The sequence below is a fragment of the Microtus oregoni genome, unplaced genomic scaffold (assembly GCF_018167655.1).
Source record: "Microtus oregoni isolate MIOR12 unplaced genomic scaffold, Mior012 000025F_ref0000491, whole genome shotgun sequence".
Classification (NCBI taxonomy): domain Eukaryota; kingdom Metazoa; phylum Chordata; class Mammalia; order Rodentia; family Cricetidae; genus Microtus; species Microtus oregoni.
In genome coordinates, this window is record NW_024543084.1 from 13,877,944 (window position 1) to 13,891,676 (window position 13,733).

At 44.1% G+C, this 13,733-nt stretch overlaps 1 protein-coding gene across 7 annotated transcripts in view; it reads left to right on the forward strand.

Moving 5' to 3' along the window:
* Positions 1-13,733, forward strand: part of Sptan1 (spectrin alpha, non-erythrocytic 1) — a 71,810-nt gene that overhangs the window by 27,863 nt on the left and 30,214 nt on the right. For 4 of the 7 annotated variants that reach the window (XM_041674445.1, XM_041674447.1, XM_041674444.1 and 1 more), the window contains 15 exons: positions 211-288; positions 416-571; positions 782-986; positions 1,474-1,655; positions 1,995-2,238; positions 2,382-2,504; positions 2,625-2,842; positions 4,188-4,280; positions 5,113-5,247; positions 6,759-6,907; positions 7,956-8,015; positions 9,095-9,293; positions 10,750-10,854; positions 11,486-11,509; positions 12,540-12,575. In XM_041674445.1, coding sequence (XP_041530379.1) covers positions 211-288; positions 416-571; positions 782-986; positions 1,474-1,655; positions 1,995-2,238; positions 2,382-2,504; positions 2,625-2,842; positions 4,188-4,280; positions 5,113-5,247; positions 6,759-6,907; positions 7,956-8,015; positions 9,095-9,293; positions 10,750-10,854; positions 11,486-11,509; positions 12,540-12,575 — 2,007 coding nt within the window. The remainder of the gene's footprint in view (positions 1-210; positions 289-415; positions 572-781; positions 987-1,473; positions 1,656-1,994; positions 2,239-2,381; positions 2,505-2,624; positions 2,843-4,187; positions 4,281-5,112; positions 5,248-6,758; positions 6,908-7,955; positions 8,016-9,094; positions 9,294-10,749; positions 10,855-11,485; positions 11,510-12,539; positions 12,576-13,733) is intronic. The other 3 variants (XM_041674446.1, XM_041674450.1, XM_041674451.1) reach the window with 1 other exon arrangement.

Genomic DNA, 13,733 nt, shown 5'->3' on the forward strand with positions numbered 1-13,733 from the left:
TTTGTGTTAGACTGAATTTATAGCTATTCTATGGTACATGCAGCTTGTGAACCACAGGTTGGACATGCCTGCAAGTGAGCATAATCATTCAGCTGGGCCCAGTAGTGGGCACATGTCTCAGTGCAAACCTTGACTGTAAAGATTAGAATGTTTTCTCTATAGCACAGTAAGGGCACAGTGCTCAGTGACAACTCTTGCCTTCCTTTCTAGGCACTGGATGAGTTTGCAACCAAACTAATCCAAAATAACCATTACGCAATGGAAGATGTGGCCACTCGCCGAGATGCTGTGAGTTCCCTGGGCTTGCATGCTCCTTTCCTGTAGTGTACACGTTCTCTTTCTGAGATACTTGTTCAGTTGACCTGGCCACGTTTTGGGGAATAAGAACTGTAAAATCTCGTCATCCCTGTCTTAGCTCCTGAGCCGCCGAAATGCCCTCCATGAGCGAGCGATGCACCGCCGGGCACAGCTGGCCGATTCCTTCCATCTACAGCAGTTCTTCCGTGATTCTGATGAGCTCAAAAGCTGGGTCAACGAGAAGATGAAAACTGCCACTGATGAAGCTTATAAAGTAATGTACAATCAATTTTGTCACATGATACTTGTATAAGCTAAATAACCTTTCCAAAAACTAGTTGTAACTACAAAACAAAACAAAAAGAATTAAACAAAACGGGTCCTACAAACCACACTAGTTAACGTATGCTGACTGTTTTATGGGCATGAAATTACTCTCCATACTCAGATTCAAGACACGATCCTCTTTTTTTTTGATTGACAGGATCCATCCAACCTGCAAGGCAAAGTCCAGAAACATCAGGCTTTTGAGGCTGAGCTTTCAGCAAACCAGAGCCGTATTGATGCCCTAGAGAAAGCTGGGCAAAAGCTCATAGATGTTGACCACTATGCCAAGGAAGAAGTAGCAGCTCGTATGAATGAGGTCATCAGTTTGTGGAAGAAACTTCTAGAGGCCACAGAACTGAAAGGTATGAAAAATAGAAAGAAGTGTGTTTGGTAATAGGAGCGTTTGGGAATCTAAACACTACTCTCTGTCTTTGCATTCTAGAACCAGACACCAGCCAGGAAAGGTAGAATGGTAGTTTGTTGTTAAGGGTTGTTTGCTATATAGGGATTACTTGACCTGAGTTCTCAATAAATCATTCCGTAAGTGTGATTGATGGGTTTGTTGGAGAGACTAAAGAGAATGAACTGAGCCTTCTCACCTAAAATCACAGATTAGCTGTGTGCCAGAAGTAGTAGTATCTCATGGAATTAATGACACTTTCCAGACAACCTCTAGTTGAGCCTGTAGAATGTAGAGCAGAGGTCATACTAGAGATTTTTCGTTCCCCTACTCAGTAAAGCCGGATAATGAATAAGAATCTCACCATAATCCTCCACCAGGATACCGTAACTTGTGATAAGTATTAATGGATCACATTATTAGAAAATTAAGCCCACTTCCTTGAACAGGAATAAAGCTCCGTGAAGCCAACCAGCAGCAGCAATTTAATCGCAATGTTGAGGACATTGAATTGTGGCTGTATGAAGTCGAAGGTCACTTGGCTTCAGATGACTATGGCAAAGACCTCACCAATGTCCAGAACCTCCAGAAGAAGCATGCCCTGCTAGAGGCAGATGTGGCTGCTCACCAGGTGGGATGGGGAATGGGACCTGTGGTGTAGGGCAAGGCAGTGCTGAATGGGAGACTGTTAAATAGTGAACGTTTCAAATGAGACTCTTAGGGGGGAAATGAAGTGTATGACTCTTACAGAACTTCATATGCTTCTACTCCGAGCGTTCTCCCTCAATGCTCTCTAGGAGCACTCTAGGGAAGGCCATGGCAGAACAAATATTCTCAGAGTAGGACGAGCACCATGTTAACTTTCCTTGGTGTCTGATGAATCTTCACCCCAAGTAATGGGCTGGAGATGTGCAGAAGAGAGTCTCTGGGAATTGTTTCCAGTTTTCAAACCTTAGCCTCCTATTCCCAGGATCGAATTGATGGCATTACAATTCAGGCCCGCCAATTCCAAGATGCTGGCCATTTTGATGCTGAAAACATTAAGAAGAAGCAAGAGGCCCTTGTGGCTCGCTATGAGGCTCTTAAAGAACCCATGGTGGCCCGGAAGCAGAAGCTGGCAGATTCTCTTCGTCTGCAACAGCTCTTCCGAGATGTGGAGGATGAGGAAACCTGGATTCGAGAAAAGGAGCCTATTGCTGCATCCACTAATAGAGGTTAGTCTATCTGCCCCAGGCAGAACTATGCCACTGCGGCATCCCATAGCATCCAGGAGATATATCAGAGGGAGTGCCACACTGGTGGGAGCCCATAGTGTCAATTCAATGCTAGTTGATGAGAGAATGTGTTTTGCTTTTAGGCAAAGATCTAATTGGAGTCCAGAATCTGCTAAAGAAACATCAAGCCTTACAAGCGGAAATTGCAGGGCATGAGCCCCGCATCAAAGCAGTGACACAGAAGGGAAACGCTATGGTGGAAGAAGGTGAGTGAGTGTACTCAGTGCCTGGACCCAGCCAGCAAGGCCAAGGCCAAGTCCCCTTCTCATTGTGTTATGTGAGTTTTGCCGCCATGTCAGGTGTACTTCTCACCATCATTCCTCCAGGCCATTTTGCTGCAGAGGATGTGAAGGCCAAACTGAGTGAGCTCAACCAGAAATGGGAGGCACTGAAAGCCAAAGCCTCCCAGCGGAGGCAGGATCTAGAGGACTCACTACAGGCCCAGCAGTACTTTGCCGATGCCAACGAGGCTGAGTCTTGGATGCGGGAGAAGGAGCCTATTGTGGGCAGTACCGACTATGGGAAGGATGAGGACTCTGCTGAGGTAGCTCAAACCTGGGCATCACATGTAATGTGATGGGCCCAGCCTTAGGGTAGAAAGCAAGATAGCGGAAAAGGGAAAGTATCCTGCAGCTGCTTTTTAAGATGTTTAGGAATGTTTTTTATTTTTTATTTTGGAAGTTCAGAATCAAAGAAAAGATTGCCTGTCACCCAGCTTCAACTGTTAAGTCTCATTTGTTCTCCATCACGTGCTTGCAGACATGTAGCAGACCAGCTAATACAAGCATGCCAGGACTGACACCCATGTGAACTTAGCAGTGCATGTATATGAAACACCAACACCAACACACATTTACTCTTTTTGCTAATCATCTGTTGTTTTACTGTAACTCTCATGTTTGATCCACGAAGGTCTGAGACAGTTGTCTCCAGACCTACCTCTTGACAGTCTTGTCAAAAACAGAGAGCTGGGGCTACTGCTCAGTGGTAAATACTAGTGTAGTGTGTACGCAATTCTAGATTCCATTTCTAGTACCAAAAACCTCCCTAGGTAAGCTGAGTCTTCACATAGACAGTATTTTCCTCAAGAATAGAACCAAAATTGCTAGAAATGGTGTTAGTGGGAAGCGACAAAGTAGCCTTGTAAAGAGGAATTCTCAAATGTGTGAAATAACTGTTGCTTGTGTGTCTGTATATTTCAGATACTTTGTAACTAGGTAAGACGGGGCAGGAAGAGATTGTAACTCAGAAGTATCTCTTCTCTTAAATTAAAAGGAAAAAGAGATAGATTGGCAAGATGGCTCAGTGGGTAAAGGAACTTGTGCCAAGCCTGTTGACCTGTGTTCGGTACTCATCCTCATGTAGTGGAATCAGAGAACTGACTTCCGCAAGTGCTCTGACCTCCATGCATGTGCCATGGTGTATGCACACACAAAGAATAAGTATAAGCCATGGTGAATGGGGAAAACTCCACAGGGTCCTGTCCTACATGCAAAGCTATCAGTGGTCAATGGCTGAGAGGAAAATCAGTTTCCTACTGAGAGAAGTTCCCAGGTCTGTTGTCCAGTCACAAGTGGTCAGCCCTGGACACAAATACATGTGTGCAATAATGAATGTACTCAGTAGGGTGTTGTGTGAGAGAGACACACACACAATAGTAATTGTAAAAAAGGAGTTCATGAAATCAGAGGGGAGTCTAGAAGTAGTTGAAGTGGAGCAAGAGAGGAGAAGTATAGATGAACTACTTGTATATGATGTTCTCAAAATTTAAAATTAAAAAGTAAATATACAAAATGTAAAAAAAAAATTAGGAGTGTAAAAAACAAATAGCAGTCGTATTTTGTTACGGCGCGAGGCCTTTGGATAAGGTTCCGTGTATATGGTTTCAGGCTCTGCTCAAGAAGCATGAAGCTTTGATGTCCGATCTCAGTGCCTATGGCAGCAGCATCCAGGCTTTGCGCGAACAGGCCCAGTCATGTCGGGTAAGTAGTGCTGAGGAACCAGGAGGGGGCAAGGGAAGTTGACAGACATTTAAGGCTGTGGTCAATATTCTTTGGTTTGGGTTTGTTTGTGGCAGGGTCTGACTATGTAGACTGGCTCCAAACTTGAGTAAATCACATGCCTCGGGCTGGAGAAATGGCTCAGTGGTTAAGAGCATTGCCTGCTCTTCCAAAGGTCCTGAGTTCAATTCCCAGCAACCACATGGTGGCTCACAACCATCTGTAATGAGGTCTGGTGCCCTCTTCTGGCCTGCAGGCATACAAGCAAAACAGAATAATGTATACCTAATAAATAAATAAATAAATATTTAAAAAAAAAAAAAAAAAAAAAAAAATCACATGCCTCTACTTCAGTTGCTGGAGTCCAGTTTTTTAAGGCCATACCACCATACCTATGGGAAACATTCTTCTCACACAAAGGTCTACAGTCAGACACATTTAATTGAGGAAAGTTTTTGTTTGGTTAATTTATTTTAATGCTCAGCAGCTTGAACAAATCTTTTTTGGTAACTTCAGTAAAGAGCTATCAAGGAGCTGGGTGTCGTGGCACAAACCATTAATCCTAGCACTGGGGGCAGAGACAGGTCTCCAGGATGAGTTCAAGGCCAGTCTGGCTATATAGTTCCAAGTACTAAAACGGGATTGGCTCTTTACAATGTTCTTTTTAAGTTTCAGGGCCACACACAGTCAAAAAAAAGACAAAAAGAACTCTCCTAAGTGTGTATTTATGTCCCTGTTGAAATTGGACTGCTGTGTGCTTGGTGATACGTTACGAGTGGCGTTTAATCATTTTGCCTTTCCTTTGGCTTGTTAGCAACAAGTGGCCCCCATGGATGATGAGACTGGGAAGGAGCTGGTCTTGGCTCTCTATGACTATCAGGAGAAGAGTCCTCGTGAGGTCACCATGAAGAAAGGGGACATCCTCACTTTGCTCAACAGCACTAATAAGGCAAGGCACGGGGTGGCCAGGGTTGGGTACATCAGCACCATGGAGTATGCTCTCAGCCATATGTCCTTGGGTAGAATGGAAAGAGAGAAGAGGGTTACTTTATCAAACTCACAGTCACTCTTCATTTATCCAGAGCCATATATGACTAGGGAAGTACTAGATCAATCCTCTTGAGTCTGTCATTTGCAGATAGTGCAAGAGTCACCTACAGGATTTTCACAATCACACTCAAGTGTCCTGGGTGAACACTCTCCCTTCTGAGCCGTGGTGTTTGTTTCATAACTTGTACTGTTGGTGGTGGAAGTTAGGGCCTCATGAAGGCTGAACAGGCACTGTGTACCACTGAGCCTTTGTCTGTTGGTTACTCAGCTAGATTGTATACGGTTATAGCTCAAGATTAGCAAATAGTTGAAGGCAGCTGTATGCACTTCATCTTCTTCAAGTTAAATGCTGCTTAGTACATCAGCCTTCCTTCCTTAGCACATGTAGGTATGACACTGTCTGTTTAAGGAGGGATGTGTTCACCTGCATAATACTTGACTGGTCATGAGGGATCCTGCCTCCCATCTTAGTTACGGTCAAAGAACTGTTCTGCCCATTACTAGGGAACTGTAACCCCATCCTGAATGAGTAAGGAAACTCATGAGTCTTATCTGTTATTGTTACTCTCTTCTTTTAAATGGGTAGCCCAGGCTGGTCTCAAACTCGTGATCCTCCTGCCTCTGCCTCCTCCAGCAAATCCTACCAGCATGTGCCACCACAACCGACTGTTACTGTCTTTTGACTGAAATCTAACTCTCTGGTCCACCTAGTTTGTACAAGAGCTATGTCACCCTACCATGCCTTTTTTTTTTTTAATATTTATTTATTTATTATGTATACAATATTCTGTGTGTATGCCTGCTGGCCAGAAGAGGGCACCAGACCCCATTACAGATGGTTGTGAGCCACCATGTGGTTGCCGGGAATTGAACTCAGGACCTTTGGTAGAGCAGGCAATGCTCTTAACCTCTGAGCCATCTCTCCAGCCCCCCTACCATGCCTTTTAAGGTGAGGTTGAAAATGTGTCTGCTGTACCCAGCATAACTTCTAAGCACATATGACAGATCATTGAATTACAGTTAGTGTAACTGAAGTTCTTGATGAGTTTGGTTCCAACATACAAAAGCTAAATAGGTCTGTGTTGCTGGTGACTGTAGTGTTGGACGTAAGGGAAGACTGGCCTCCATAGTTAACTGCATTTTTATCCTGTACCCTTTCATATGTGGCAGTACAGAGACTTTAATTTGTCACAGGCTTGAAGTAACAAAGCTCCTTTGGGTGACTGCTACACTCGTATGCAAATAGGCCAGTGTATTAGGGATGGAATTCTAACACGCTCTCCTGGTCTCCTTGAGTGTACATGCGAGCACACACAGAGGCACAAAATTAAAAAATGAAAAAACAGGCCAGTGTGAGCTGTCTTTGATGGGAAAAGAATGTGCTTTTCAGTCCTCTTTTTTTTCCCTTAGGACTGGTGGAAAGTGGAAGTGAACGATCGTCAGGGTTTTGTGCCCGCTGCGTACGTGAAGAAGCTGGACCCCGCCCAGTCAGCCTCGAGGGAGAACCTCCTGGAAGAACAGGGCAGCATTGCGCTGCGGCAGGGGCAAATCGACAACCAGTAAGGGCTTGCACACACACAGCACAGGCTAGACAGCACTCAGGGCTTAATTCAATCCTCAAGTCAGTTACAGCCAGTGCTTGGGGTCTCTGGGGCCCTCTGTACTCTTTCTTTTTCCCTCAAGTCTCCTAACCCATAAACTTCCCTATTAGGCCCAAACTCTTGACTAATACAATCTCACTTATTTTTTCCTGTGCTTCTGAGGTGCTTTTTCTAAACCACATTTTACTACTTTATATAATGTTTGCCTTTGTCTTGCAGTCAAGATTCTTTTTGGGTTGGATTTTCGGATATCTTACCCCCCTTGGCTCTGCCTCCCTTTGGACAGCTGCCTAGAGAGCTGCTCTCTCTTCCATAGCTTTGTGTTCAGAGATTGCAATTTTTATTTTTTAAGCTTGTTTTCTCCTCATCATATAGATGAGCCCCATACTGTATACTACATGTCTGTCCTGTAGTGCATACCTTACTCTACTAATGAAATCAACAGCTTTGGGCACCTGGGAAGTACCCAGGAAGTATATTTCTAAGTCCAGTAGGGCTTAGAGTAAGAGCTTTTCTGACCTTAATGATCTTGAACTGACAAGAACCATTTGTACACTTAGAAATTCTTTCACTGTTACTGCACAGACAAGGAGAGCCTTGGGCTTGTGTTTTTGTCACGGTCACAGACTTGGGTCAAGAAAGAGCACAAATGTTGGTGGAGATGGTATTCTGAACTGGCTGTTAGAATCAGCACCGTCCTTCAAGTCTGTTTTGTCCCCTGGCCTTGCTCTCTGCAGCTAAGTGTTTGCAGTACAGGGAACGTTGCTTAAGTGTAGCAGACTTGTGAGGAACATGAAGGTAAACTAACCCTCTCATTTAATTTTCCTACTGTTTCGCCACTGATTTTATTCATGGCCTGGGCTGCTTCTAAGTGCTTTTGAATGATTCCTAAGTTTTTCCTACTTCAAGCATCCGCCATCGTGGCACCAGTCGGAGCTGCTGCTTTTCATTCCTGTGGATTAATCCCACTAATGTGTGCATGCTTTTGCTGTACCCCTCTGTGCAGGACACGCATAACTAAGGAGGCCGGCAGTGTATCTCTGCGTATGAAACAGGTGGAAGAACTGTGAGTAGGCTGAGAGCCTCGCTGAGCTCCCCATGTCCACTGCTGCACCTGTCCATTCTCCCTCTGCCGCTTTCCTACAGAGCTGTCTGTTCAGAAGAAGGTGGTGCAGGGGACCTGCCACATCTGCAGCACGGCTCTGCTGGCTGTTAGAGAGCTGCCAGTGGAATTGCTCTCCTCGGTTGCTTCCGCCTGCTTGTGTTTGGAATGGTGTTGGCTTACTCTAGTTTTGTGATAGAGCAGGAGCCATCTCTGTCCTCTGTGACCCTGCAGCCAGTTTTGTCATGTTCTTCAGTAGGGAGGAAAAGAAGTGCTGCTTAGAGGTTGAGGGCTCTGACTTCTGTTGACGTGGTACTTTTGTTTATTTGGGAAGCTTAGATTTTGTGATGATTTTCAGATTTTTCCTTAACTTTGAATTTCAGTTCTTACTCAGAAGATCTGTTGTTTTTATGTCTCTAAAGATAGTGGCAGCTCAGCTTTTTTGTATCTTAGTTCTCATGGGCTAGAAAATTCTTTGATTCTTCTTAAGTCTTGCAGCTGGTGCTAGGCACCTGAAATTCTTTCAGTAACTTGCGCAGAAATACACAGCTCGCCATGGAAGTGTCCTGTTGACAGAGATGGAGCGTCCTGTATTAGACTGTGCTAAAAACTCATTATCTTTCCCCACTTAGGGGCTGCTTAGAAAATTATAAAAATCAAAAAAATCCCTTTTATACATTATGTAGTTTCATCTTTATGTAGCTTCATCTCATCTCTCTAGTGTAGTCGCATGAACCTTTTATTTCTCTGCTAAGTGCTTGGTTTCAGGCTTCTGTGGTCATAATAATTGGAAAATTGACCCAGAGATAAGTGTGCCCAGCCAGGTATGACCAGTGCACTGTGCGCTTATCCATGAAGCTGTAGTTTGGGGGCTTAGTTGGTATCCTCATCTTTGTGTGCACTGATCCTTTGTTGAGCCTTTGTTGCTAGGCATCATCATTACAAACTCATGCCTTGGATCACACCTTAGATGACTCGTGGTTGGTCCTGTGTTGGCATCTTTGGTTTCTTGCCCATTTTGTCACCCTCTTGACTTCTGTCAGATATCAGTCTCTGCTGGAACTGGGTGAGAAGCGGAAAGGCATGTTGGAGAAGAGTTGTAAGAAGTTCATGCTGTTTCGGGAAGCAAACGAGCTGCAGCAGTGGATCAGTGAGAAAGAAGCCGCTCTTACGAGTGAAGAGGTTGGCGCAGACTTGGAGCAGGTTGAGGTGCTGCAGAAGAAGTTTGATGACTTCCAGAAGGTATGAGAAGCTTGCGGCGTGGCTGCAAAGTTGTGTAAATATGTAGGTCTTGAGTCCGGAGGCTCAACAGTTACAGGCACCCAGAGGAGCCAATTCCATTCCCAGCATCCACCTAGTGGCTCACAACCATCTTTACCTCCAGTTTACTTCCTCCACAGGTACCAGGCACAAACTTGGTACATGAACACACGTGAAGGCAAAACAATATACACATGAAATTAATAATTTGAAATCTTTTTAAGGAGCTGTAGTAATGGCTTAGAGCTTAAGAGCACCGACTACTCTTGCAGAGGACCCGGGTTTGATTCCCCTCACCCACATGTTTGCTTACAACTCTCTATAACTCATACAGTACACAGACATATATGTTCACATACAATAAGTGAATCAAGTTAAAAAAAGCATCTTAGAATTTAAATTTTTTGTTTTTTGAGACAGTGGTCTTCTGTGCGGCTCTTAGCTGTCCTGGAACTCAATTTATAGATTGGGCTGTCCTCAAACTCAATTTATAGGTTGGACTGACCTCAGACTCACAGAGATCTGCCTGTTTCTGCCTCCTGAGTGCTCAGATTAAAGGTGTGAGCCACCATTGCCTGGCTTTAAGTATATATATTTAATATATTTATGTATTCATTATGTATTTATATATTTAAATACATTCATTCATTATGTATTTATGTGTACAGTGCTCTGTTTCCATGCATGCCTGTACACTAGAAGAGGATATCAGATATCATTATGGATTTGTGACCTGTCATGTGGTTGCTGGAAATTGAACTCAGGACCTCTGGAAAAGCAGTCAATATGCTTAACCTCTAAATACCTCTCCAGCCGTGTGTGTGTGTGTGTGTGTGTGTGTGTGTGTGTGTGTGTGTGTGTGTGTTTAAGTATTGGTTCTCTGGGGCAGTGGTGGTGCACGCCTTTAATCCCATCACTGGGAGGCAGAGACAGGTGAATCTCTGTGAGTTCACGCCATCTTGGTCTAAGAGTGAGTTCCAGGACAGCCAGGGCTGTTACATGGAGAGACCCTATCTCCAAAAACGGGATGGGTTGGGAGGGCAGGTTAGTTCTTAGGACGTGAGAGGGCTCATGGGGCTAAGGCATTTTCCACCAAACCTGAGTTTATTCTGTGTTCAATCTCTAGGACCCACTTGGTGACCAGAGAGAACCAACTTGCCCAAATTGTCCTCTTAATCTCATACATATACTGTGGCACATTTACCCTCACTGCACACAGAAAAAAAAAAAATACAAAAACAAAACAAAAATAGTTTTAAATAGTTGGTTCTCTTGGGTCTGACCACAGATTAGTGAAGATAACGTGGATTGTGCAGTCTATGTGACTTAGAGTTTACTCTCTGTAGCTCCCGTGTTTGTCCAGTACTGGGGACTTAAAGTCTCCCCCCCTCCCCTGACTTGCTATTGTGTATTTAATTATTGTGATTTTACCTTAAAGGATCTGAAAGCCAATGAGTCTCGACTGAAGGACATTAACAAAGTAGCTGAAGACCTGGAGTCTGAAGGTCTGATGGCGGAGGAGGTACAAGCTGTGCAACAGCAGGTGAGTGTTTTAACCTTAGCCCCAGAGGTCACTTTCTCCCCCACACCTTGTTGTTGTTGGGATTAAAGGTGCACGCTACCACTGCCTGGCAGAGGCCACACCTCGTTATGTAACACAGATTTGAGGCCAGTGTAGTTCACACTTCATTCTATGTTCTCCCAAGCCCATGAAGAACTGTGGAAGTTAAATGTCTTTGGTGCCATTAACTTCACATTCTTTTTGTTTTTTTTTGTTTGTTTGTTTGTTGGCTAGTGCCCTTAACCACTGAGCTATTGCTCCAGCCCCATTTTTGTTGGTTTTTTGAGACAGGTTTTGTCTGTATTAGCTCTAGCTGTCCTGGAACTAGTTTTGTAGACCAGGTTGGCCTTGAACTCACAGAGATCCAACTGCCTCTGCCTCTCAAGTGCTAGGATTAAAGGTGTGTGCCACCACTGCCCACTTGGCTCAAAGTTCTTAAGTTTCTTAAATAGATAAAGTTTTTGCATGTAAGCATTTGATTTGGAGTTCTGCTTGCCATTGAGCTAGATTTCTAGTCTGTTTTCTGTGGCTCTTTTTTTCACTGACATTTACTGTATGGCATTCCGAAGCATGTTTCCTCTGTACTAACACTGATTTCCTTCTCACCTTGTAGGAGGTGTATGGCATGATGCCCAGGGTAAGTCACAGGGTTCCATGTAGACCTCAGACTGGGTAAGGATTTAGATCTTGGGAAGAAGTAAAGGCAAGAGCTGATGAATGACAGTGACCTTTTGTTGTGTAAGAATGGAAAAGAAGGGGGGCTGGAGAGATGGCTCAGCGGTTAAGAGCATTGCCTGCTCTTTCAAAGGTCCTGAGTTCAATTCCCAGCAACCACATGGTGACTCACAACTATCTGTAATGAGGTTTGGTGCCCTCTTTTGGCCTGCAGGCACACACACAGAATATTGTATACACAATAAATAAATAAATAATATTTTTTTTTAAAAAAAAAAAAAGGAATGAAAAAGAAGGCATCTATTTTGCCTGCCATTCTCCAAACAAAAGTGGGGGTTTGCTATTAGAGTGTTGCGTGGAACTCACTGTACAGCTCAGACTGGCTACAAAATCACAATCCTCCTGCCTCTGCCTCCCTAATGCTGCAGTTACAGGAGCTAACTACCTATCTGGCCAAAACATCTTTGATCTTTATCTTTCTAAAATGTTTTCCCTAATACTATTTACTTATTGTTTTTTAAAGAATTCTATGAGTGTGGCATAAAGAAAAGATGGCCATTATATTGAATTCCGTCCTTCCACTCTTTTACTGGATTTGGGGGGTAGGAGACACAGTAGGGAGCCATAGAGTTGGCCTAGCAGTCACAAGCACTTATTGCTCTTGCAAAGAATCCGAATTCAGTTCCAGCACCAACATCATGGGTGGGTCAAACTGTCCTTAACTTTGATGCCCTCTTCTGAACACCCTGGGCACCAGGCGTGCAGGTGGTACATGTACATACATGCAGATAAAACACTCATACACACAAAATAGATCTTAAAAGGGGAGGGGGATTTTACCTTCCAGCAACCCTAGGTTGTTTGCTGGATAGTCAGCTCTGAGTTCCATAGTAGTGAAGATAAACTATTGGGAGTCCTCTAGGAGCACAGTCGCTGGCTGGGAAGGTTCTGTGCTTATGACACGCCGACTAACTCTTTTTTTCTTTGACTAGGATGAAGCAGATTCCAAGACAGCCTCCCCATGGAAAGTAAGAACTCATTCTGCACTTTACTAGTTCTAAGTTTTTTGCAAATCTTGTGTTCTTTCTTGTGTGCCTTTTTCTTCGTTTCCAGCTTGTTGTAGACTTTCACTTGGTTGGTGTGGCCTCCTTCTAACCTTAGTGGCTATATTCTGTTCTTTGTGGAACTGGAAAGCCTAATACACAGAAGCAGAATACCAAGTAAGGTTGGGCAGTCTTCATCCTAGAGTACACCTCAACAGGATGGCAGAGGATGGTAGGGCTGAGAATGAGAGTGACAGTCCTTCTGTCTGTTATCTGAGTGACCAGATCTGTAGCTCAGGGAAGCCTGTGTATAGAAGATCCCACCTCCAAAGCAGGAAGGGGAGGAGCAAGTTACCCCCACAGCTGATGTCACTGGCACCCGAACAGCAAAGGTCTGCCAGGGAATATGGAAGGAGGCTTGATGTGCTGTGCTTCCAGCTAAGATCGCACCACCAGCAGTTTCAGTTTTACTGGATCTTCTCTTCTTGCTCAGCTCTCGTAATACATCGCTTAAGCTACAAACTAGTTACAGGTAGACTTCTGCGTTACAGAAAAGTATGTTCTTGGGACGTAGAAGATAGCTCAGAAATCTAGCAGAGAAGGCCTTCCTTTACCAGCCTCCCATGCGCACACTTGTGCTGTCATCTTGTCTAACGTGTCTCAGCCCAGCCTCAGTGTCCTTCATAGTTCTGTTACTAACTTGGTTTTAAAAACAGAAAAGAGCCGGGCGATGGTGGCGCATGCCTTTAATCCCAGCACTCGGGAGGCAGAGGCAGGCGGATCTCTGTGAGTTCGAGACCAGCCTGGTCTACAGAGCTAGTTCCAGGACAGGTTCCAAAGCCACAGAGAAACCCTGTCTCGAAAAAAAAACAAACAAACAGAAAAGATATGAGACTTTTTTTTTTTCTCATTTGATTCAATTCTCCATGTCCCGCTGTTACTTTTTCTAACAGCAAAATTTAATGAACTTCCTATCTGAATATTCTGCCAAGCTTTTCTTGCAATATATATTCTTCTGAAAATAAATTTAAAAGGGGCTGGGTCTCATTTTATAGTTCTGGCTAGCCTAGAATTCACTACATAGACCAGCTGATCTGGAAGTCACTGTAGACCAGGCTAGTCTTGAACTTATGGAGACCCACC